General features: G+C 39.8%; 1 protein-coding gene across 16 annotated transcripts in view; it reads left to right on the top strand.

Annotated features, from left to right (window-relative positions):
- Positions 1 to 27,196, top strand: part of Lrrfip2 (LRR binding FLII interacting protein 2) — a 107,093-nt gene that overhangs the window by 4,009 nt on the left and 75,888 nt on the right. For all 16 annotated transcript variants that reach the window (XM_085688931.2, XM_085688928.2, XM_085688926.2 and 13 more), the window contains exon 3: positions 16,729 to 16,875. In XM_085688931.2, the coding sequence (XP_085545057.1) occupies positions 16,786 to 16,875 (90 nt within the window). In that variant the 5' untranslated portion in view covers positions 16,729 to 16,785. The remainder of the gene's footprint in view (positions 1 to 16,728; positions 16,876 to 27,196) is intronic.

Genomic DNA, 27,196 nt, shown 5'->3' with positions numbered 1-27,196 from the left:
CATCCGAGTTTGTCTATTCAAGGTAGACTAGGTGATGGGACCCAAGAGCCAGAAATCCCTCTGCAATACAGAGCAGTGTTGGTGAATTCCTGTGTCAAAGAGGAAATAGGTGTAGATTTAGACTATTCTGCAAAGAGTTGGTGAGCAGAATAAGGGAGGTTCAAAATTTAAATTTGAAGTTGTATAGGTGACTCATGTCCAGGGTGAGGTTCAGGAGCCTTTGTCTTTTTGAAATGAGAGACCAGCGAGAAATAAGTACTGAGAGGCTCAAGTGTGGTGAAGCTGGAGCTCCTGAGTGGCAGTTCCCCTGGATGGTGTCCAGGGTCTATTTTGAGGCCCTGTCAAAACTTGCCTGACAGATCTACCACATAACTGTAATCTGGCCTGGCCCTGCTGCAAGTCAGGAAGACCTGCGGTTTAGGGAAAGTGGCAGCTGCAGAAGAGGGAGCTATGAAGATTGTTTGCCTTCAGAAGACCGGGGCTGTGTTCTGGGGTGAAAATCTGCTGAGCGTCTATATTACTTATTCTAGCATCCAAGTGTTTTATGTTTTAGTATCCAGGTTTTTGTTTTCTGTTTTTTGGAAAGAGTTTGATTATAGAGACCTACAGAGAAATTTTTTAGAATAATGTGCATAAGGAGAAACATAGGATTGTCTTAGCTTAATGTCTTATATCTGGTTCTGGGAGCACATGCCATGAATCAGTCAAAATGGGGTGTGTGTGTGTGTGTGTGTGTGTGTGTGTGTGCATTGTTATGGGTATAGGGAGGCCATTTATTTGAAATGATCCATTTCAGAGTTCTTCACACTTTACTGGGATCTTGGAATAACGGCTCTTTTACAAGAGTGTCTGGAATTCTCACAGCTAAATTAGTTTCTTATTCTATTTTTCCATGAAAGTGTTATAAAACTTTATCTTTATTTTTTTCCATTTTTTAATATTGTATGCATTGGGTGTGGCTATGTAAGTTAGAGGACAATTTGAAAGAGCTGGGTGTCCTACCATATGGCTCCTGGGTATCGAGTTCTGGTTGTGATGTTTGGGGCAAGTGTCCTTACCTAGTGAGCCAGCTTCTTCTGGCCCTGAAGTTGTTTGTACCTTTAAACTCTTTGTTTTTAACAGGTTGCATAGTTATCTCCTTGAGCTGTGTAGTGCTGCATGAAAACCTTAGTGGGTTTTTTTTTCTTTTTCTTTTTTGTTTGTTTAGTGAGCACTTAGGTTTAAAGTTCTTTAGGTGATCTCACTTTGACTAGAAAGCTGTTGAACAACTGCTGTTACACCCTGTGACCAAGGTTCATGTCTCTGTATTTCACTGCTGAGCTATACTACAGTCAGGGCTTTCTGAAGGATTCAGCTTGCATGTATAATTTATCGATGTGATCCTGCAAAAGGTTTTCTGGTCATTTGAATTAGATTATGTTGTTACTTCAGGAATTTAGTTGTGGGGTCATTAGGATTTCATGATGATGCCCTTAGGGTTCAATGTAAGGAGTGCAAAATGACCAATAGTTTCTTTTTCTTCTGTTGTCTGATTTGTTCCTATCATGTCTTCCTACTCTCAGTCTGTCTCCCCTAGAATAATAAGACAAAACAAATAGAGCTCATGGTGAGCTGAGGATGTGAAAGATTGGGGGAAACCCGAGTGCACATCAGGTGTTCTTATTTTCTGAGAAGGGAACTGAAAGGATCACATACTTCACTTTCACCATTGTTTTCTCTTTGACCTTAGGGTCTCTTCATATGAGCATCACATTTTCAACTAGTTTTGAAGTGATAGATATATTTAGTGCTTTTGAAACATTTAATTTTTAAGCTACTTACAAGCAGTTTGTTATTCTTCTTGTAGTCCCACTTTCAAGTAGAAACATTTTAACAGCGAGGAATTAAAGTATACTGTCTACAGACAGTTAGATTTTAAGATACTTATTTTCCTGTTAAACTGTTTAAATGACCTATGTTTAATAAAATTGAATAAACTTAGCAAAGATGTGTTATTACCATTTTTTAGAATAAAATTAAGTATTCCAGCTAAGTGATTCAATGGTTATAGGATTAAAGATAGGCAAATATTTCAGTTTCAAATGAATTTTTCCCCCATCTTATGGATAATGCTTTATTTATGTGGACAATCAAGGAAATGAGGTCATTGTCTCTCTGTTTTGCCAAATTCATCCCTTGCAATCCACACCGTTTTTTTTTTTTTTTTTTTTGATTGTGGTAAACTTAAATACCATTAACATATTGAGTTTTCCCATTCTTATCATTGTGGAAAATATGTACAACGTAAAATTTAAGTCTCTTCCACCCTTCCACTCTTGAGTGCTGGGGACTGGGTCCAGGTCCTTGTGCATGCTATACAAACCCTCTGCCACTGATCTCCACCCTAACCCCTTAAACCATGTGTAGTTGTACAATTTCATGGCATCACAGTACAATCAAATTGTGGTGCAGCCACCCAAACATCTATCTCCAGAACGTTTTCATCACCGTAGACTGAAAACTGGGCATCAGACCGTAACTACTCACTTCCTCTAACCCTTGGCAGCCACTTTGCTACTTTTGGCTCTGTGATTTCACTTACTCTAGGTACCTCACATATTTCTGGAATCACATATTTGTCCTCTGTGTCTGGCTTATTTTATATAGCATAATGCCATCAAAGTCATTCATGTTGAAGCATCCATGTTTGACTTCTGCTGAATGCCATTTAGGTCTCCCACCTTTTGGTTACTGTGAATAACACTACCAAGGATGTGGGTATATGACTGTGCACTTAAGTCCTGGTTTGTTATTTTGTGTACATACCCTGAAAGTGAGCTGCTGAATTATGATAATTTTATGTCTAAATATTTAAAGAATCACCATGCTGTTTTCCACAGTGGCTGCACCATCTTACTTTCCCACAAGCAGTACACAAACATTCTGTCTACCAACACTTGTTATCTTCTCTTTTCTTTAATTTTTTTTTGTTTTTGTTTTTGCTCATGAACATGAAAGCCATCTTTTTTTGTTTTGTTTTGGTGTAGTTTTTCAAGACAGGGTTTCTCTGTGTAACAGCTCTGGCTGTCCTGGAACTCGCTTTGTAGACCAGGCTGGCCCTGAAACTCACAGAGATCTGCCTGCCTCTGCCTCCAGAGTGCACCACCATACTCAGCTTTCATGAAAGCCATCTTGAGGAGTTTGTGAAGTAAATATATTTTATTGTGATTTTGGATTTGTATTTTCTAATTAGTAGTGATGCTGAGTATCTTTTTGTCTACTTATTGGCTACTTCTGTCTTTATAGAACATACTGGCCTTGTCTTTTCCTCTCCAGTGCTGAGATTAAAGTTGTGTGCCACCATACCTGCCATTCCTGGCACATCTCTATTTTTTATTTTTTTGAGACAGGGTTTCTTTGTGTAGACGTGTCTATGTCTGCCTGTCTCTGCCTCCTGTGCTGGGATTAAAGGCATGTGCCACCACCGCCAGCACCTGGCCCATCTCTTAATTAAAAATTATTTCATATATATGGATGTTTTACCTCGTGTGCCTGTGGGCCTTGTGCATGCAGTAAGTATACTTGGAGGAAGACGGCCAGATGACATCAGCTCCCTTTGGAGCTGGAGTTAAGATGGTTGTGAGCTGCCATGTTGGTGCTGACAGTCAAGCTTATGTTCTCTGAAAGAGCGTCCAGTGCTCTTAACCACGTATCTCTAGCCCCACAGCTTTTAACACATAAGTTTTCTTAGTATTTATATATTTAGTATGCATATACACAGAGACACAGTGTTGGGGTATGTATCTGGATGTGTGTTCACGTGCTCACAACAGTAATACTGAGGTTAGAAGACAACTCTGTGGATGTTCTCTCCTCCCATGTTTACATAGGTTTGTAGGGATCAAACTCAGGTTCTCGGACTTGGTGGAAAATGCCTTCACCTACTGAGCCATCTTATTGGCCCTTAATTTGTTACTGTGTTTTAGTTCTTTATATATTCTAGACGTTAACCCTTTGTTTACAAATGTTTTCTCCTGTCGATTACCGTTTTACTTTGCTAATAATGTGCTTTGATGCACAGAATTTGAAATTTGGTGAAATCTGGTTTGTCTATTCCTTTCACTGCCTTTAATTTTGTCAAATTTAGCAAGAAATGTTTGTCAAATCCCATGTCATGATGATTTTCCTGTATGTTTTCTTTCATTTTTAAAAATAATTTATTTAAATTTTTATTTTATGTGTGTTGGTGTGAAGGTGTCAGATCCCATGGAACTGGAGTTACAGACAACTGTGTACTGCCATGCGGGTGCTGGGAATTGAACCCTGGTCTTCTGGAAGAGCAGTCAGTGCTCTTAACCACTGAGCCATCTCTCCAGCCCCCTCTCCCTAATTTCTTTTGGCAGTGTTTTCAATGTATAGACTTTGCTTCCCTGGTTAAGTTTATTCCTAAGTATTTTATTATTTTTGTACTATCATCAATGGAATTGTTTTCTGAATTTCCGTTTTGGATTGTTGGTATGTAGAAATCTTTTTTCTCCTTCCCTCTCTGTCTCCTCCCTCCCTCCTTTCTCCAGGGCACATCCCACCCCCCCTTTGTTTTTGTATTAGTTTTTGTATTCTCTGACTTTGCTTAGTCTTTTTGTTCAAATATTTAAAGATCAGAACTACTGTGTGTAATTATACAAACTTAGTAGATTAAAACAGCATGTATTTGACCTCCTGAGTTTTGGTGTGGAGAGAGTCAGAGCTTGAGCAGTTGAGTGGGTTGAGCTGGGTTCTCTGCAGAGTGTTGAGGCTGTCCTGTGGGTGCTGACTCAACTGAGTCTCTCTTACCTAGTGACTTACCTTGGGGAAAATCCACTTCCAATTCATACAGGTTGTTGCCAAAATCGCTATTCCTATGCTTTAGCACTGAGGCTTCTCCTGAGGAACTAGGGATCACTAATTGCTAAAGGCTGCTATCAGTTAGCTCCTGGGACAACCTGAAGCTGTTTGCCGTTCTTGTATTTTATCAAGCCACGGGGAATCCCCACAGCAAGTCCGCTAGCACCATAGTCTTACTATGTATAATAATATACATAATTACATAATGTAATGCAGTCACAAGTGTGCCATCCTGTCACCTGCCATATTCACTTGCTCATAAGTAAATTGTAGGTCCCACCCATCAGTGATATTTGCACAATGGTGACTACTAGAGTGGAGATTCAGGGCAGGAAGCCACTGAAGAATCTGTTTGCTATAGCTGGTTACAAAAATGACACATTGTATATACCCCCTTTGTTTAAAAAAAATGTATGCTTTTAAATGTTATTGTCTTTAGAATTATTGTTGGTTTCATTTTTTTTTTTTTTTTGGAGATAGGGTCTGACTGTCTTTAATTTGCTGTCCTGAATTTACTATGTAGCCCACACTGGCCTCTAATCTGTGGAAATCCTCTTGATTCAGCCTCCAATGTGCTGGGAATATAAGGCTTTCATTTCTTCTTTACTTCTTACTTTACCTCTTTGTAACATTCCAATTTTGAAATCAGTAATTGACATTTTCATTATAATTAGATACTGTTTATTACTCAGCCACACAACTATATTTTGACTCTTTCTAAATTTTCTTTTTATTAAAAATTTGCATAATTTTCTGTTTATCTATTGTTTCTACCCACACGTTCCAACACTATTTCATTTTTTTCAGATTTTCCTTTATTAATGTGTAACATAAGTAGCAACAAGTTTATAAAATATAGAAAATATAATAAACAAAAATGGTTAAAGAATAAAATGAACATCAGTATTCTCACTGCGAGGCTAAGAAATTACACATGACAGTCATCTTGGGTGGCCCCTCTGGATTTCTTTCCCTGGTACCTACTGTCCTCCACCTGGTCCCAGCCATTTTACACGTCAGTGGCTCTCTTGGGGCCACAGCTCCCCAGTTGCTGTGGTTTTGTTTCATTCACTCTCATATGTATGCATTCCTACTCTATGCAGTTTAATTTTGAAAAATTGGAAGCCTGTGCTTGTGTGTTTCAGAACAGGTTAATTGCCTTTGCGATGCTGGAAACTGACCCTGGCGCTTTTTTGCTTGTCAGGCGAGTGTCCTATTACTGTGTGACTCCAGTTAACCACTTTAGCAATCCCTAAGTCTCAGTGGCCTAATGCAGCCAAAGCTTTCCCCTCACATTTACATCCTCGTCTGCTGTGAGTCGGAAATCAACTAAAGAGTTAGCCTGTCCTACAGTCATTGAGGAATTCTGACTAGAGACCTTTCTATCCCCTAGGGCCTGGGAGGTCCTTATAGTGCTTTGCATCTGGCTGGCAGATGCCAGGGTAAAGAAGGGGAGAGTGGTAGAGTTCAGAAAGTGATGGCAGACCTGGACCCTGCGCTCTTGCCCACTCTGCATTGATCGAACACAGTGACATGACTGTACTCTGCCCCTAGGAATGGGGAGAGCATAACATAACTCTGAGGTCCAGGTTGAAAAGGGGAGCAGCCTGGTGAATGGTAAGTCAGTCTTCACCGCAGTGTGTCTCTGAGTGGTATATTGTTTGGCTTTGGAAAACTGAGTAGCTATGGAAAGAAAATCTATTTTGCCCACTAGATGAAGACTCCTGAGAGTGGAAAATCGAAGAGTCTTTCTTGAGCCCTTGGTGGGTAGAGTTTTGGGAAAACTTGTTAATGAGTTCTGAGAAACTCGTGGCTCATGATAATCAAGTCATCTATTGTAGCTGAAATGTTTCCAAGGTATTAGTAGATATCTGGAAAATGTGTCTAAGGAAGCAGACTGCTTTGTATGCATTTTGCCTCTGAGTGCATCATGTTCTGGTTCAGGGATAGATAAAAGTTAACACCCTGCTGTGAAGTAGGTCAGTCTACCTTAGCATCAGAGGAAGGGACCACAACTTAACATGGGGTCAAGGCAGACTGAATTCGGATGAAAACTTGCACGAATTTAGGTTAAAGGGATATCCCAAAGACTGTGGGAGTCTAGTTATGACAGTGGTCCTCTCTTCTGTTTCTTGAGTTACATGGATTCATTTTTTTTTTCCTGGAATAGTCATCATCTCTCTGAGAACCCCTAATGTTCCTCTTTTGTGTCTGATTTATTTCTCATATGCTTAGGTATTTTGATTGTCATCTTTGGTGAAACATTTTAATAGCTTATTGAAAAAGCTTGTAAAATAGGTGAGGTTTTGAGCCCTTACATATCTGGAATGTCTTTCATAGTCAAGTTTGAGAAGAGTGTGGCTTGATTGGGTTATAGGTTGATTGTGGGTTGTCTGTGACTTTGCTTCATGAGTTTATCTTCTTGCTTCCCGAACGCCTAGAAATCTGAAGGCATTCTAACCGTCAACTTCTTTGTGACTGCTTTTCTTAGTCTCAGAGGCTTAGTATTGTCTTATTTCCAGTGTTGGAATTCACCATGATAACTCACTGCTGCAGACCTTGCTGTGATTCAGACACTGGTGTTGAACTGGCCTTTTCTGTCTGGCAGCCGACCTCAGCTTCTAGACAGGTGTGCATGTTTCCTTGCTTCACAGCCTCTCTCGTCCTCCCCTCATCTTTCTCTCCTGTTTCTCAAATGCCACCATCGCAGACCCCACTCCTTGTGCTTATTTAGACTTTGACTCTTCTTTTTTTTCTTTCTGTTGTCTGAGATTTTCTGAACTTCACTTTCCAATATGTCTGAGGTTTAAGAGATTATTATTATTGTTGTTATTGTTATTTTGAGACGGGGTTTCTCTGTGTAGCCCTGACTATCCTGGTGCTTTGTAAACCAGACTGGCCTTGAACTGACAGAGGTCTGAGTGCTGGGATCAAAGGAGTGCGCCACTGCTGCCACTACCACCTGGTTGAGATTATTTCTTACGTATCACAGCATTCACCATTTACAGAGCTGACTAGCCAACAGCACCACTGTCCAACCCAGAACATTTTTGTTACCTTGAGAAGAAACCATGTTCTTTACTTCCTCCCTGCAGGCTTTTAAAAGTAGGGGTCTGCCTTCTGTCTTTGTGTGTCGCCGCTAATGGACATTTCATGGAAATATCCACCATATGTAATTTTTGTTTCTGGCCTGGCTGTGGGTAGTGTCTTGGAGGTCTAACTGTATATTATATAGAGACCTCTAAGTGATGTTGATTTTTTTTTTTTCTTTTGGCCTGGCCCTCATGACTGCCATTTAGAGATGCTGCACAGCTCTGTAGAGGTCAGGCCGTGTGTTTCCTGTTGGAGTTGCTCTCTACAGGTCCTTATGCTGGCTAGCCTCAGTTAACCTTCTCCACTTTATGCATCTTAAATATGTATTGAAATTACAGCCTCCCACTGTCACCCATGCCTCAAAACTTAGGATTTGTGGGAGTTTAAGGAAGTAAATAAAGTAATTGTGGTTATTGTTCTATGTATAACTGGAACTCAAGTCTTAAACATTTTTTATTACATTTATTTGTGTGCTTGTGCATGTTTGTAGTACTCATGCACCATGATGTGGGTATATAGAGGAGTTGGTTCTCTCCTCCATGTGGGTCTTGGGGGTTGAGCTCAGGTCATCAGGCTTGGTAAGAATTGCCTTTACCCATTAGGTCATCTCTTTGGCCCTCAGTTTTTGATTTTAAAGACACTAAAACAGTATTAATTTAGTTTGAAATTATGATCATATGTGTATAAATTAAACTTTGAATATGAAATTAAAAAATCAAACTAATTGAATTGAGGATCCCCTCAGCCCCTTCAGTACTGGATGTCAAGACCCAGGGCGTGATATGTGCTGAGCAAGGGCTCCAGCTACTCTCTTGCCCGGTTGCTCTTTTTCATTGTTGAAATTAGACCAGTAGTCCTTACTTTTTCTGTAATAAATGGCAGACAAAAGCAGTTTTAGTGAGTCTACTAATTCTCATTTATTCATTTCTCATTTACTGTACTTTCTTATATCAGTTATAGCCTTTTCTTAATTTTAGACAAAAGGGAAACATAGTGACATTTTATTTGTGGTTTAATAAATAAAACTTGCCTGACACAAAAACGTGGATAAAGGTTCTGGGTATGTAACTTGATCATCTAGATATGCAAGGCCTTGGCTCTTATGTCTAGCACCACAACCATCAAAACAGTGGACAAGGTACAGAATTTTTAGTCAGCTATTCTCATAGACTAAATGGATCAGTCCTCTATTTAGTTTATTGCTATAGTCTTGAAGCTGGTTATTATAAAATTATTGTTGCTTTTTGTATATGCATTATGTGTGTGTGGTATTCCTGTGTGTATGCATTGGTGTACATGCCTACGAGGTTAGAGGTTGAAGTCAGGTTTCTTTAGTTGCTCTCTACCATATATATTAAGACAGTGTCTGTGAACCTGGAGCTTGCTGATCACTTAACTAATTAGCTAGTTTTCCCCAGAGATTACATGGAGGCTTGGGTGGAGAGGCAGCAGGGGACACATTCACTTGTCCTTTACATGGCTGCTGGAAATCCAAAATTTTGTTCTAACCCTTTACTGCAAGGGCTTTAGTTTCTAAGCTGTCTTCCCAGCCCAGAGTTGATGCTTTTCTGCTAGGAAGCAGCTCTGTTACAGCTGTTAGTGTGAGAGTTAATCAGCAGCACTAAAGCTTACAGGTGAAAGTGTGAATGTATTCATTGCTTTGTTATTATTTATATGTGCATATTTTAGCACATTTGCCAACTTAGTTTATATGCCATTTTCCATCTTTTCTACTGAATAGGATATTAAATTTGTCTCTTCTTTTTCTGTTTACCTTCAGTTTTCTGAGACTGCTATTTATTACGTGATGTCAATCAGCTATGACTTAAAGCTATTAATGTCAGCTCATGCCATTTTCTGTTTTGTTTTATTATAGATTAAAAAAATTGGGACAGTCATATTTATTCATGTAATTTTTCTTTATTATTAATCTTTTTTATTAAGTTTAAAAAGATTTACGTGTCTGTGTTGGAATGTACATATAAGAGTCGGTACCCTTGGAGTCCATAGTTGTTGGATCAAAAATGCTCCTCACTCAGTATGAGACATAAAGTGGTGTCATCCTTGTTGCTGCAAGTCCTGCCTCAGCCTTCCAAGTGCTGGATTATAGCTGTGTGCCACTACACCTGGCTTGTATTTGTGTTCTCACCTATCCACCCTTGACTCAACCAAAGGCCAAATATATCTAGAGAATTGTCTTCTGAGCTTTTCTTTGACACCTTTGTTTTGATACTCTGATTTCACAACCTTTGTTGTTTTTTGGTGTCAGTGATAACATAATTTTCTGTCGCATGTAACAATTTATAGAAACTTATCTGTTTGAGCTTCTAAATGGCAGTTGCTACATAGGAATGCATTTAATAAAGAATGCAAGACCTACACATTGAAAACATGATACGGAAGAACAAAATAAAGAGGACTAAAATAACTGAGAAGAATCCCATTATTATGGGTTGGAGGCTTAATATTATTAAAATTGTTCCCTAGTTGACTTATAAAGCCATTGTAATTGCTGTTATAACTCAGGGTGCTTTTTTCTTTCTTATTTATTTATTTATTTATTTATTTTCCAAAAAATGACAAACTGTTCTTAAAATTTACTTGGAAGTGCATAGGACTCACATGCCAAAAGGTTTAAAGTTACACTTTGTAAGTTGGATGACTCACTTTTTCCAATTTTAAAACACGATACAAAGCCACACTAATGAAGATGATGTGGTACAAGCATAAAGAAAAATATATAAATTGATGGTATGGAACCAACTACGCCCCCCACCCCATCTGCCTTTACTTTTATAGCCAGGTGACACAGAGTTCTATTTAATTATTAGTGTGTGTGGGTGTGGAGTGTGTGGGCAAACCATGGTTCAGGTGTGTGGTAAGAGAATAACTTTTGCGGACTTGGTTATTTTTCTTGTACCTTTACATGGTTTTGGGAATTGAACACAGGTCTGTTGGCAGACTTGCTTGGCAAGCACGTATATCCATGGAGCCATCTTGGCCCACCACCTGATTTTCTTTTACAAGGGTAACATGATATTTTACTAGAAAAAGAGTAGCCTTTTCAACATGTAATGCCAGGACAAGTAGATTTTCACAGACAAAAGAATGACACTTGATCCCTGGCCTTATGCCATATTAAAAAGTTAACTTCATGAATAATAAACACAGGAGCAAATATTGTGACCTTGGGATAAGCAGTGGTTTCTTGAATACAGTACCAAAAGAAACAGCAAAGGAAAGATAATAGACCTTCGCTAAAATTTCCTCATTTTTACATGTGTGAGTGTGTTGCTTGCGTGTATGGCTGCACCATGTGTGTGTGTAGTTCCCACAAAGCCCAGAAGAGGACATCAGATTCCCCTGGGACTGGAGTTACAGAGAGTTGTAAGCCATCGTGTGGGTGCTGGGTATTGAACCTGGGTCCTCCAGTGGAGCAGCAGTGGGTCCTCCAGTTCTATTACCTGCTGAGCTATCTCTGGAGCTTGTATTTCCCCTCCTCCTCCTTAGTAGAGCATCATTACAGATAGATAAGTTATGGCACTGCAGATTTGGCTCAGCAGTAAAGAGTGTGCTGCCCTTGCAGAGGACCTAGGCTTGGCTTAAAGCACTCACATCAGGTGGCTAACTGCCTCTTGTAAGTGCAGTTTTAGGGGTACAAGACTCTCTGGCTGCCACAGGCACCTGTGCTTATGTGTATGGAACATATAATATAAATAATCTTCAAAAAGGATAGATAGGTCGTATGCTACCTTCTCTCTGACCTTTTCCACTTTGATTTTTCCCATTCTCTTTTGTTCAACTACAAGGCAATGGCTATACCGTACAAAAAAAATGCCTCACAAATTCTTGGTAGCCTTTTTTTATTTTATATTTTTAAGATGGGAGTCTCATTATGTAATCTTAGCTGATCTGTAAATAACTCTGTAGACCAGGCTGGCCTCAGATTCACAGAGATCCACCTGCCTCTGCCTCCTGAGTGAGGGGATTTTAAATAGCAGGTACTTTTTAAAATACAGACCAAGTAAAACTATATGACGTATTTTGTAAAAAACCTCCTCTGTATTAATTGTATCAAAAATTTTAAATCAATTACATGTTTCTTGTTTTTGCTTCCAGCTTTATTCTTTGTTACCTGGTTTGTATTGTTCACTTTCACTTATTTATAATTGTTTTAATGTATGTGGTGTATGTGGTGTATATGCAAATATGTGTGGTGCCAGAGGAGGATGCTGGTTCTCTTCTCTGTCATTCTCTACCTTATTCCCCAGAAACAGGGTCTTTTGCTGGCAGTCACCAAACCCCAGTCACCTTCCTATTTCACCTCCTGTAGTGCTGAGGTTACAGGTACAAGGCCACACCCAGTTAATTTTTACAGGGGTGCTAGGGATTTGAATTCAGGTCCTCATGGTTAGAACACTAAAGACTCTTACCCAGTGAAATAAGGTCTTCCCTAGACCTTTTTCTCGCTTTGTATTTATTTCAGTTTTAAGTCTCTATCTTTAACAATATGTATTTTTTCCCCCTACTGTTTCATTCTCTGAGATACTTCAACAGGCATAGAGAAAGATGGCCATTTGAACAATACTAGAAAGTAGTTTGCTTATAGGGGTGCAGAGAATATATTTGTTGGTAAAAGTACATCATCCAAGTTTGGGTTCTTTGTGGTTCATAACTGATTATTATAAAAACTGTCTCAGACATATAACCTATTACTGTTCATTTATAGAATAGCAGGGTTAGCAAGAAGGGAAATACAACCACCGGTCTGCCATCTTATGAAGAGAGGAAGTGGACAGATTATCTCTTGTGTTGGGTATGGAGGATAGTGTACTTTCAGACCACAAGTCTTAAAAAGGCTTTTTTTTTTTTTAACAGTGCTTAGGCTAACCCTGTGGAGTGTAGGCATAAATAGTAGCTTAGCAAAACCATTATAGGTTCTGATGTTGTTTGGGGAGTGAGTTTGTGTTTAGTTTCCCCTTCCCTTATTCTGTGAAGTCCTGGGGGTTTGCCTTGTATAGTTATTATCCGTCTTTCGTTTGTTTATTTATTTATTTATTTATTTATTTATTTATTTATTTATTTATTTATTTATGAGACAGGGTCTCACTCTGTAGCCAAAAACATTTGAACTTGAAATCGTGAGACATGCCACCAGGCCCAGCTATATTTAAATAATTTTTATACCTTTTTCTCAGTTTCTTGATATACTTTTCATTTCTATGGATTTTACAAATGACTTTCTCATTTTATGTATTAATCTCATTTGATATTTGTAGAATTGATATCTTGAACTAATTCTTTTTGTTCCTCTCTCTCCTCCTGCCCTTTTTTTTTCCTCCCAAGACAAGGTTTCTGTGGGATAGTCCTGGCTGTCCTGGAACTCGTTCTGTAGACCAGGCTCCTTACGGCTCACAGAGATCCACTTGCCTCTGTCTCCCAAGTGCTGGAATTAAAGATGTGTGCCATCACCGCCCTACCATGATCTCTCCTTTAATTCATTAAATTGGACCATTCTTTCCTTTGTCAATCGCTATTTTTCAAGTGCATATGTAACTATTTGTATGATATTACCTTTACTTTTTTTCCAAATAAAGTGTTTTAAGAAATATAATTCCTCGGTTCCCATGCCTTTTGTTGACCTAGTCATTCACTCTTCTCAACCATTACATTCCGTAGATATGTTTTTAAAAACATTTTAAACCATACAGGGGAATTGGAATAGTTGTAACCGAGTGCAGTGAACTTGCCACCAGATTCCATCGCTTCATCTTTGTTGTTGTGGAAATGAGGAGCAGAGACTGGTGCATTTCAACACTGTGCCTTTTAGCTTGCACATCATTAGCTGACCTTAAAGTTCATATAGAGGTCTTTCTTTTTCTTTTGAGACAAGATTTATGAAGAAAAATCTGCACAGATTTTAAGTTACCGTTGAGTAATTTCTATAGTTCTGTTTCTGTGAAGACCTTCTGCTGAGGAGGCTGAAAACCTGCAAGGCTACCATCTCCAAACTCATGTTTTTCTTTGTGTTCTCAGAAGTAGACTTTAAATATCATAAAACACCTTATAGCCTTTTCTTTTCATCATATAAATGTCCTTCACAGTAAAATAGTTATAGTCAAAAGTATTTTCATTTTTTTATAGCTCATTCTTTGAGTCAGTGAAAGTCTTTAGCTTGGCTAGCGGTATCACATGTGCATGCTGAAGATGACCCAAGGCTATTTCTGTTTAGTTAGAAGCTTAAAACTGTTGCCAGCACAGTGATAGAGTTCTGTAACTCAGGTGCTCAAGAGGATTGGCAGCATGATGAGGATCCATCTCCAGAGAAAAAAGAACAGGCCCGAGCATGCGCTCATTCACATAGTCCTTGCCCTCTCTACGTGCAGCCCTGGGTTCCGTCCCTCGCACTATAAAAGAGCACAGTCCAAAACTGTAAATAAGGACGAGGAGTGGCCTATTGTCAGTTTCATGAGTTACATAACTAAAAGAGGTAATTAAAGTACTTTAAATAGTACCTTTAATCCCAGTACTCAGGAGGGAGAGGCAGGCAGATTTCTGAGTTTGAGGCCAGACTGGTCTACAGAGCAAGTTCTAGGCCATCTAGGGCTACACTTAGAAACCTTGTCTTAAAAAAAAAAAAAAGATACTTTCTGGAATGATTTATTTGTCTAGATATATTTATTATAGTGAAGGGGTAAGTCACCTTCAGTGTTAATTTGTTGTTTTATTTGCGAGAAGGGTTTCACTGTGTACCCTTGGAACTCAGGCTGTCATCAAACTCAAAGAAAAATTTATCTGCTTTTGCCACATACCCCTCTTGCCCAGTAAAGGTGTGTGCCACCCGGCCTGGCATCCACCTTTATTGACAAATATAAACCAGTTTGGGACTAGAGATATGTCTCAGCAGTTAAGAGCTCTTTCTACCTTCAGACGACCCAGGTTCAGTGCCCAGCACCCATTTGGTGGCTCACAACAGTCTGTTACTCTGGTTCTGGAAGGTCCACTGCCCTCTTCTGGCCTCCTCAGGCACTGCGCACAGATGTGTTACATAGACATACATTCAGGCAATTACTCAAATCTTAAAAAAAAAAAGTCCTATCAGAAAAGGTAGGACTGGCATGAATTTTCATTTGGAAAAACATTTTTGGTGGGGTGTTTCTGCTTAATTTTCTTGAACCAAGTAAATTAAAGTACATTAAAGCCACTTTTATTTTTTAATATAGCCTAAGGAGGCAAACTAACTTGGGTATCTTGGTGTGTCTTATTGTAGTGATATGTCTCCAGCTTCTTCTATTGAAATTAGGAAAAACATTTAGACTTACTGGGTGTTGGGTTAAATGAGCTGTTTCTCAGCAGTGTGTCTAGGAAAAGGGGGGCATGCAGTTTGTCATGCATTTTACACTCTGTCGTGGGGAAGTTTGGGGATGGTCATGATAGAAATTGAACCAAGGGCTTCTTCCCTCTCATGGGCGTATTCAGTCTCAGATTAGGTTGTCTTCATCATCCTTGTTATTAAATTCTTTAGGAAGAGTTTGTCTTTCCTCTGTAAATGGTTGTATCTAAAAATACAATTGTAATAGGTCCTAGATATATTCTTTTGAAAAGTATAATTTTATTGGCATATAGTCATTGTACATAATAACGAGTTTCATTTCTAACTATACATATACATTTCATATACACATATTTTTTTATTTTGACTGATGTTCTTTTCCCCCATGTTGGCTCTCTTTGAACTCCTTTGAACAGCTTTGCTTCTACTCTCAGGTTTTATATATATGTATTTATTATACACACACATTTGTAGGTAGATTTTTTTCTTTTGGCCACCAGTTCACAAATAATGACACTGAGACTTACTATTAATTATGAGAGTTTGACCTTACCTTGGACTTGTCCTACTAGCTCTTATAACTTAAATTAACCTGCTTATATTAATCTGTGTTTTACCATGTGGCTTTTTAGCTTTCATTTTGTTTGTCCAACTCCAAGCTGTGTCTCCATGTTATCTCCTGTGTGCCTCGATTATCCTCTTCCTCTCTTTGCCTATAAATCCCACTTATCTCTCCTGCCTAGTTATTAGTGTTTAACTTTTTATTACACCAATCACAGCAATACATCTTCACAGTATACAGATATCCCACACACATCCATGTGATTTTGTGTACATAAATGCATTCTTAGTTGTTCGGTGACATATCTTGTCACTGTATCTTCAGCACCTGTAGTACCCGGCAATAGCCAGAACTCAAATACTATTGCATGGGCAGTGTTGTTTATAATCAACTTCAGAGTAACAGACCTTCAGTTAGTTGTTCTGTGTGTTGTGATTTATTTGGAATTGACTTTTAAATTACACTAAAAGGCAAACTTGCCTTTCTGTTACTTTAAAGCTCAATATTAAATCTTGTTGGTATATTCAAATACTTGGGCTGAATACCTTTTCTGAAATATCTTTCATGATTGGAAATAGATTTTAGAAAAAGTCATGTTAATTTTATATTGTTAGATGCAATTGCAGCTTGATTACAGTTTTCTGAGCTAAGATATTCTCATAGATTGTTGTGAATAGCTTAGTGAAGTTAGCAAGTTGGTAATTGATATAAATTTAAATATTCTAAAATTCACTAAAATAATTTGGTAGCGAAAAAAGGAATTCAGTCCCTGATTTCCTTGAGGAGAGCTAAAGTTGCAGTGTCAAAATTAAATGTTCAACTATGCCTTATGATTCTGCAAGGAAAAATTCTAACTTACTGTTTTTGTTTGTTTCAGGGCTGAACACAAGTAAACTCATTTTTCAGAGTTAAAGATTTATTCTAAAAAAACAAGATGGGAACGCCTGGTTCTGGAAGGAAAAGAACACCCGTGAAAGATCGATTTTCTGCAGAAGACGAGGCTTTGAGTAACATCGCTAGAGAGGTGTGTGCTGGGGAGCACAGATGATGCTCACAGGTGCTGGGAGGCAGATGTTTGCCAGATAGCTGTTGGATATTTTCTAGGAACAAGACATTGTGTATGACTGGCCTCTCACATGCAAGTAAATCTGTCCTGGTAAAATGTTCTTAGATTTGTATCACTTCTGAATTTGATTTTCTGAGAATTCATCTGAGATTAGTTTTTCATTATGTGGGTTATGTATGTTTCAGGCACCTTACTTAGGATACTTAAAATTTGGAGTTCTGAGAACTGTGTTGTGATTCACTGAGCCTCATAGCTCCCAGAGCTGCTGGCTGGGTGAATTTATTTACCATCCATCTCCCTCCCTCCCTCCCTCCCTCCCTCCCTCCCTCCCTCCCTCCCTCCCTCCCTCTCTCCTTCCTTCCCTCCCTCCCTCCGTCTCTGTCTCTCTGTCTCTCTCTCTCTCTGTCTCTCTCTCTCTCTATATATATATATAGATAGATAGATAGATAGATAGATAGATAGATAGATAGATAGATAGATAGATATATCTGTCTATCTAGTGTTTGTTTTTTGAGAAGCCCAAACTGGCCTCGAACTCCCGATATAGTCAGTGATGACTTTGAACTTCTAGTCCTCTTGTTTCCACCTCCCAATGCTGGGATTACAAGCATGTGTCACCATATCTGGCCTACATGGTGCTGGAGCTGGAGCCCAGGGCTTTGTACATGCTACGCAAACAGCACCAACTGAGCTTAATCTTGCACTGTGCTGGAGTTTTTGTGTTTAATTCTTTTAGATACTAACAGAGCTTCGAGGAAGTTTTTATTTCTGTTTGTTCATGACTTGAGGCAGGGTAAGAGGCAGTGGAAAGGATTGGGGGATGGGAAGGGACATTGCTTTTGGATTCTTTGCAGCATTTCCTGTTGTATGTGTGTATTTAGGATAGCTCTCAGAGCCGGCTTCTTCCTGAGGCTCCAACTGTGTTTCAGATTCCGGCTGTCGCTGTGGACTTGAAAGGTCAAGTAAAGGACTCATTCAGCATTGGCATTGTTTCCTTTGGGCTTACTGCAGAGTGCATAGTCTTTGGTTTCCTCTTGAAAGCTAGCTAGCATTTGAATTAGAAATAAAAACATTTAATTGTGATTTTATTTGTATGAAGTATCAGGGTAGGCATAACCATAGAAGTTGATGGATTGTGACACCAGAGCTAGGAGCATTAGGGAGTGACTTCTCAGGTGTATGATAATGGAACCTTCTGGAATTTGGTAATAGTGATGATTGTGCAACTTTATGATTATACTAAAAATACTGAATTATCTACTCTAGAAGGGTGAACTATTAAAAACTTTTCAGTCAGGTAGGTTGGCAGTGATATCTCTTTGCTATTTTAATTTGAACTTTTTTTGTTGTTGGTATTTAAAAGTTATTTCTCATGTAGGCTAGCCTAGCCTCAAATTCCCTATGAAGACCTTGAAATTTGACTCTTCCAAGTCTATCCTTGTTCCCCACTCTCACTGGGAACACAGGTTTGTGTTGCCACACCCTTTTAAAATTACTTTGTATTGTGTGTGTTTGTGCACAAACATGGAGGCCAGACGTTGATGAGGAGTGTCTTTTTTAATTGCTCTTTTCCACCCTTTTATATTTGAATATGTGTTTATGTGTGCCACCGCATGCCTGTAAGGACAGAGGACAGCTTTCAGAAGTCATTTTCTCCTGCTGCGGGGTCTGGGGCTCAGACTCAAGTCATCAGGCTGTGCATCAAATGCTTTTGCCCTCTGCACCCAGTTGCTCCTCTACTTCATGTTTTTGGGAGAGGATCTCTCACTGAGCCTGGAGCTGGTCCCAGGGTCCTCGTGTCTCTCGCTCCACTCATGCTGGGATTACAGGTGTGCACTGCTTTTTTATGTGAGTTCTGTGGGACTGAAGGCTGATTTTCATGCTTGCTGAGCAGGTATTTTAGTGTAGAAGCCAAGTTTTGTAGAAGAGTATTTGGAGTAACATTACCTAAAAATTGAGTAGGCGAGTATTAAGGAAAAGTCATCTAAAAGCTGACCATAAAGCTACTTTAGAAGCCAGATATTTTTAAACTACAAATGATATTTTAAAAATGAAGAAAGCACTTCTTTACAGTGATGCTAAGTATTTCTATATGCTAAAAACTTTTAGGTAAAAATTAAAATTACTGAAGTGTTTGGTTTAAAACTGGAGATGAGTTGACGAGAGGGTTCAGTGATAAAAGCCCCACAAACCTGACATGTTCAGATTCCAGAAGCTTATATGAAGAGCCAGCTGCGGTAGCACACATCCGGAATCCTTTCATACATGGTGAGATGAGAGGAGGAGGCAGGAGGATTGCCTGAAAGTTTGAGGGCCAGCTGACCTGAAGTATCTAGCATGGCAGAAACGAGAGACCCTGCCACCGCAAAGTGGAGGGAAGAACCACTCTCAGAATTGTCCACTGAACCTACATATGTGTGCTTGAGCATTATGTTTACACACCACACACATACACACACATTCGTGCCCTGGAGCATATGTGTATGTAACTACCACACATACACAGATCTACATATGTGCCCTAGAGCATATGTGTACATACCACACACACATACACACACATTCGTGCCCTGGAGCATATGTGTACACACCACACATATACACAGATCTACATATGTGCTCTAGAGCATATGTGTACATACCACACACACATATACACTTGTGCCCTGGAGCATATGTGTACATACCACACACATACATGCAGATCTACACACCACCACATGCACATAATACAAACATACATACACACACACACACACACACACACACAGACCTACACACATGTCCTAGAGCATATGTGTACATACCACATGCCACACACACAAGGGAATAAAATTTATTTTTCTGAAAATGTACTGCCCCCCCATTTTTAAACAGTTACACATGATGAGTGGTGCTTTGAGGAGGAACTGAAGTCTCTAGAAAGGGCCGCAGACAGCTTTCCTTTTCTGTGACTGTGTTTATTATAATTTATAGAATCTCACAGGTAGTCAATATAGCTTGCTCATATCCATCCCTCATTACTCCCAGCTCCCCCACAGCTCCGCCCAGCTCCCTCCCAACTTCATAACCTTTTTTTTTTCTTTTTAAATAGCTCACAAAGTCCAGTTTGGGCTGTCTGTATGCACATGGGTGTGGGTACACCTGCCAGAGAGCATGGGCAGCCTACCAGATCACACCCCTGAGAAAACTGACTCTCTCTTTCCCAGCAGCCATCAGTTGCCAGTAGCTCTTTAGCTAGGGGTGGGGCCTTGTGAGAGCCTCCCCATCACGCTGAAATGTTGACTGACTTCATCTTTTGTGAGTCTTGTGTGGACAGCCATAGTTGCTGTGAGTTCCTCAGTGGCAAGAGCCCTGTCATGTATGGAAGACAGATTCATAGCAGACTTCCCCAATCTTTGGCTCTTAACTATCTGATTTTCTTTTAGGCAACCTTGATTCTTTTTAGTAGCTGTATAATATTCCATTATATATGTGTGTGTGTGTGTGTGTGTGTGTGTGTTTCTTTTGTTTATAAGTTCATCTGTTGATTCTGCTTTATTGAATTGCTGTCTATTGCCTAAGGACATAATAGGTATTCAGGCATCTAGGAGAACCAGAAGTTTATAGGTTTTGATTATAGATTAACATCCTGAGGAAAAGGGTAGAAAGAGGTGGATTATGCTTAGGTAAAAAGACACTTTGTACCAGGGCTTTATGAAGTGGCAGCCATAAGAGCTGATCAGAGCCGATGGTAATGCTGCTATTCTTAGGAATTGATTTACTTTTAGGTCATGGTAAATAAAAGATTAAAAAAACTTTTGACAAGTAAAAAGCTTTCTTAAAATGTAAAGAATTATCGTAGTCAGCAGGAATTATGAGTATTAATTCCAGCTTTCATTTAAGGCTATAGCTTCATTTTAAAACAAACATGAACTTTGGTTTTCTTATTTGTTGTTTTTTGTTTGTTTCTCTGATTTTGAGACAGGGTCTCTCTTTATAACGCTGGCTATTCTGGAACTCACTATATAGACCAGGCTAGCCTCAGACTTACAGAGTCACTTGCCTCTGCCTTGATAAAGGTGTCTGATACCACCTGGCTGTTTTTGTTTGTTTGTTGTAAGACAGGATCTCCCTATGTAGTGCTCGCTGACTGACTGGGGAGTTAAGCGTGTAGACATGACCCACCACACCCGGCAGTGCTAACTTCTGATATTCATTCAGCACACATTTATTAAGCACCTACTTTGTGTGGACACTGCTGTGTTTAGAGGGTGTGGAGTAGCAGGTACCTTAATCTAGAGAGAAATAGACATTGAAGACCACGCAATGGATTCTTCTTCAAATTTTAGATATTTAGCAATTCCTTTTTGTCTTGAGAACCAGTTATCTGTGTGCTGTAGTCACTGGCTTTCTTAGAATTGAGGAAATATGTAGTATGTGTATTTATAACTTTGTTAAGTGCCTTGAGAGAACAGTAAACAGTTTCATTAGAGAGTGTGCCACAGGGGACATGTTTGAGGGCCTTGGGAAGGCTTCCTTGGAGGAAGTGGCCTTTCACCTGAGGTTTGAAGGATGAGGGATATTCCCCAAGGGAAAGGGAGTTGTCAGAGAATTTTTCGAAAACTTGTGAGGCTGAAGGAGTGTGGAGAATTCAAGGACTAACAGTAGTGGCTAACATCTATTGTGTTCATTATTGTACACTGTCTCAGTACTTTAGCGAACAGCCACAGACCTTTTTATGCATCACCATTTTATCAGTGATTAATATAAGCCATGGGAACATCAAGTAACGTTGCCAAAGCCATGAGACTAGGAAAGGCTAGCGCTGGAATTTCCCATGGTTCCTGCCCCCTTAACTGTGATACTTCTAGTTTCCTCAGTGTGACAACCAAGACAGAGGAGAAGAAAAAGGAATTAGCTAATTCAAGTTAGTGGTTTGCAACTAGGGGCTAGTTTTGTTCCTTGGGGATGTTTGGCAATGTATGCAGACATCTGTGTCTGTCACAGTGAAGGGCGGTGTGGGGAAGGTGGCCTGGCAGTTGTGGGTAGAGGCTGAGGATATTGCTAAACTTCCAAGTGCACAGCCTAAGCGTTAGCAGGGATGAGGCTGAGAATCCTGATGATAGACTCATAGATTATGTTTAGAAGATTTAGTCTGTACTAAAAGCTAAGTGAAGAAAAATCTGACTTATGATACCAATATTCTCTGCAGGGTAAAATCTCACTACTTTAATATACATATCTCCTTACTTCTCGATATAATGATATTTCTGACTCAAAAATCACAGCTGGTTTTGGAGTTGAATTATGGTTCTTCTTCTCTACATTCAAGCATGTTCTTAAAAGAAAAACTCAGAATTTCTGTCTCCTATCAGGAGAGCCACCTGGTGTGGGACAGAAGAGAGATAAAAATGTTATCAAACTCTGCTTTCAAATTCCTACTTCTCCCATAGCTAGTTCTGCCTCTCTGGTACCTTTCTGTGAATAAATATCTATCAAAATTAAAAAAGCAATGGGGGAAATATTGAAGGTTTTTTGCAAGGGAGTGACAGGATCAAAAGAATGGCTTATTATAGGCTGGAGACTGTATCAGAGAAGAGGCATTGGCTGTTGCAGGGAAGTGAGTCATGAACCACAGGTAGTGGGGGTGGTTGGAATGGGAAGATAAGTAGTTGGTGCTTTGTGAATAGCTATGGATGGGTGGCAGAGACAGGACTCTGGCGAATACGTCTGGATAGATGGTAGGGAGCATCAGAATGAGGGGGGGAGAGCATGATTGCATGTTGGCATATGTTGTATTTCAGGTGGCTATGAGATACCCACATATAGTTTTCAGGGTGACTTGAGAATAAGGACTGGGAGCTCAAAGGCGAGAGGTGGGCTTTAGCAGATTCTTGATACTTGGATGTGCTGTTGTGTATGGAAGTTACTGAACTCAGTATGTGTTCGCCATCATCTAGGGAGAAAGGTGAAGATGGCTTCTCTTCAGTGAGTCCTAAAGAGTTCCAGGTCAAGTTAGAATTTTATCTTAGACCTTTTTTTTACTTTATGTATTTGATTCAGATTATTCTGTGCAAATTGGATTTGTCAGAAAAAGATAATTTCATATGATTCAAAATTACTCCTATTTGTAGTTTAAACATGTTCTCAATATTGATTTGCAAAATTCTTAAATGATTATGAAACAGGGGTCATTTTTTCAGTTATGAGAAGTGAATGCTTTCCATTTCTACTCAGTTTTAAAAAAATCAAAATCTCTTTTCTGCTTATTGATTACTTACTAGCATGTCCTCTGAAAGAGCAGGTGAAAGTTATGACTTTACCCAGAATTCTTTCAGGTGTCTTGGTGCACGAGTTGAGCCAGTCTCTGTTGCTCCCTTATCCTCAGCTGAGGAGAGAAGGTGGAGGTGGAGCTGAAGTGCCTCTTTCTCTCCTGCTGATCTACCCCACTCGTTCTGACGTGGGCTAGTCACCCACTCTAGGAAGACCAACCACTATTGCTCTCAGTATTGCAAGTCCCTTGATTAGTTGTCTTGTCCGGAGTTAAGGTAGCATTGTTACACTAAAGGATTCATTTTGTCTAGGTGTGACGGAGACATTCACTGTCACTTTTGCTGTCCATATCCTTCCTCCCCACAGTGCTTTTACATGCTGGCTCACATTCCCTTCCTGGGTCAAACTGTACCATTGCAGAGCCAATGGTTTGCTTTACTTGGGCCATTTATTGGTTGTATCCAGACCCTCAGTAATTAAACTTCTTAACCTTAGATTTCCTTTCTTATTTGGTAAGATTGTTTTTTAAAGATTGTTTTTCCTGTCAAAAGGTCTTTTGACTGAAAGGATGAAACAGTTGTTTGACATTAGGAAAAGATGAGTTAAATTTTCTAGATTTTATTTTTTGATTTTATCTAATACACATTCGTGCTTTTGTTCAGAAAAATTTAAGTATTTGTCCTCAAATACCAAAAATTTCTTTAAAAAATGGTTAATACATTTCAAGATCTAATTAAGAGAAATAGTATCTCACATTTTGGATCTAAGGGAAGTTGCGAGGAACATGGAGTAATAACTTTTATTTGTTAATTTGGAAACCATGGCAACACAATAAATATTATGTCTCTTAATTTGTCTTTCAGTGCTCTTTGGCCTGAGTGCCATGGAAGAATAAACAAAATTAACCCGGTAAATGCTGAGTATGAGCTACCTGAGTTAGTCATTTTTCTTGAGTGTTTCATGGTTTTTTTTTTTTTTTGAGAGTCTCATTATATAGCCCTGTATGACCTCAAATTTATGATCTTCCTACTTCAGACTTCCAAGTGCTGGTATTATAGGCTCATACTTTTACACACCTAGTGAGTGAGAAAAGATTCACTCCAGGTCAGGCTGGCCTCCATGCCTCAGTTCCCCAAGTGTCTTCAGGTACAAAGCGGGGAAGCAGCAGAGTGTGGAGAACTGCTGGACCAGTAGCTCACGCCCTGCAGTGTGACAGCGGGAGGAGGCATGCTGGAGGACTGGGCCAGTCAGTCAGGAAGGGATTTTTCTGCTGAGGATTGGAATTGACTTTGAAAGCTGTGGGGTCACAGTCAGATGTGACTTCCAGGGTAATAACCCTAGCTACCATGGATGCGTCTGGAGGAGCGGAGGTCACAGCTGTGTGTGTCTTGTTAGGAGATGATGAAAGTTTGAAGGAAGGGTGACAGGAAAAGGAGAGTTTAGGGAGACTGGCAAAGGTGTAGAGACTTGTGGGAACTGGGTAGGTGGGACTCAAGGACTGAGTTGTGGAGGGAGGCTAGGAAAAAGGAAGTCTTCATTTTATCTTCTGGGTGATAGGACAGTAATAGAGGTTCTGAACAAGGCAGGGAACTTAAAGGGGAGATTATGCATTTAATTAGGTATTTATTGAGTCTGAAGTTCTTGTGGGACACCATCCATTTTTAATAGCCTGTTAGATCAGGATGATGGAGAGAAACCTGTCTTGGACATAAAGATTTGCTGACTTTTATCAACTGAAGTCAGTATCATCCAGGAGAGAAGACAGACTGCAAAGAGCAGGAGGTTAAACCCAGAAACTCTGGTTCTATTAAAACTTGAAGGATCTAGAAAAGAACTGTGTGTCCACACAGGATTTTGAAGGAGGGATGTTAACCAAAGGCATTACTGCTGCAGGATGCCAAGAGCATTCAGGAGGAATGAGGGGTTAGTGATGTCAGCTATCCAGAAAGAATTGAGATAAGAACTTGGAAATTCCACTGGGTTTGGTAGTTAGAGGTCATTAGTGACCTTTGCTTGAGTAGTTTCAGCCCAGTGGTTTGGGCAGAAGCCAGGCTGCAGTCATTTGAAGCAAGTGAGAAGTGAGGAGAGGTATGTGAAGACGTGGCTGTAGAGAGGAGACGAGATCTGCACTGGGCTGGGACTTGTTGTTCTCTTTCTTAAAGATGGGAGAGACCTTGTACCGTTTTCGATAAACCAATAGAAGGAAAGGCTGCAGACAGGAAAGGTGGATAGCTGGGACAGGGCCCTGGGTGGCTGAGTCCTTCATGGCAGTGGAGAGTGATGGGCTTGGGGCAGCGCTGACCCAAACAGGAGGGCTGACTCTTCAGTGGGACTTCAGAGAGAGGAAAGGGGATCTCATAGAGACTAGGAGACCTGTCCTGGGCAGGAAGATGTTCAGGGATTGCCTCCTTCAGGCCCCAGCCTGTGTTTTCTACTTCAAGCACATTCTCAGACACATTTGAAAGATGCCTTCTGTTGTGGAAAAAATTGGCATAAGAGAAGAAATAGCTTATGTAGGAGAGAGAAGAAAGATTATATTGCAGAATTTTCCCCATGGAGAATAAAAACCATTTGCATTGTATTTCTTAGAAATTCTCCCCTTCCAGTTTATTTAGAACAGTCTGTAGTAATATGGCATGGTTTTGAGTGGTTCTGTTTTGTTTCTGAAAGCCTCTGTGATTCATTGTAATCTTAGAGTATATACGTCTTAAAAACAAAACAAAAACACACATCTGTTTGTGGTTCACTAGGTACTGTTTATAACTTGATGGACCTACCCCAATTTCTGGAATGTGTGCATATCTTGTAGTTGGTTAAGTCTTTTGACTCTAAATTGTTAGATACTAGGTCCAGACTATTGTTAAGTAAACATACCTTTGTTCCCCTACCAGAATAGTAGTCTCAAGTGAGACATGCAATAAGGATTTTATTGAAGTAAACAGTGAGCACTGCCCAGGAGATCAAGCAGGTCCTTCCTTTTTGTCTATCCGGTGAACAAAGTTTATAACAGGATTGACAGGCTTCAGGTGAACCTTTGGCTGGAATGCTACAGGGAACCACAGCAAATTTAACCTAGTCTCTCTGCCTGCTAAACTGAAGCAGTTACAGAACCTAAATTTAAAATGCAGAAAGCTTGTGAATGCTTTTAGTTTGAGAAGTTGTATTGTGTGTATTCCTTGGGGTATACAGTGGGGAGTCCCAAGGAAGGGAAAAACTGAAATTACAATCAAAAAGCTTTGAAGGCTCTTGATGAAAGTGGTAGAAGCTGCTGGGAAAGGGGGAGTCTGTTGGAAGGAAACCAGGGATGGACTTAGGTCAGGATTGAGGGGGGCGGGGTGGACTCCATTGCTGGAGACTAGGGACTCTGGAAGCAAAGCTGCCCACTTGTTGAGTGTGGAGTTCGTTTCTCTCACTCTGTCTTTGGCTAGCTCATCCACTAGGGGGTAGAAGTGGAGGCTTTGATTATGGCTAAGAAGTCAGAATTTGTGATGATGAATTAGAGTTCTTCAGATTGGCTCAGAACTGAATCTACAAAGATGAGCACAAAGGCTGGGCACAGTAGAAGGAGATTAAAGGACTGACCTGGGAACCAGTAGGGCCAAAATGGTACAGCTACACAGAAACCGGAGCTCAAAGCAAACCTCTGGTTGTCTGAGGAGAGAGGCTCAGACTCAGTGTGTAAATAGACAGGTGGAAGTGCGTGGTTAAGAAAGAGTGGGGACTACAGTGTGAGTCTCAGGCTGTGGGTCTTGCCTCTGGTATTTGCTATTAGGTGATTATTAATATTATTTTGCTATCAGGTGATTATTGGCACGGTATTTGTCCCCTGTTTCACAGAGGTTGATTTCATGGATTAATAGCAACTAGTCATCTAGCCTTGCTAGTAAGTCAGTGCTCAAATGACACAGTTAGGACAGAGTGAGATCTTGTTTCACCCACTCTCTGCAAAGTGTGGCCTTTGTTTATTTGTTCAAGATGGAATCTCGCTATGTTGTCCTTGTTGGATTCAAATTCATGGGCTCAA

The sequence above is a fragment of the Myodes glareolus genome, chromosome 4 (assembly GCF_982192425.1).
Source record: "Myodes glareolus chromosome 4, mMyoGla1.1, whole genome shotgun sequence".
In the NCBI taxonomy this organism is placed as follows: Eukaryota; Metazoa; Chordata; class Mammalia; order Rodentia; family Cricetidae; genus Myodes; species Myodes glareolus.
This window is presented reverse-complemented; position numbering and strand designations above follow the sequence as displayed.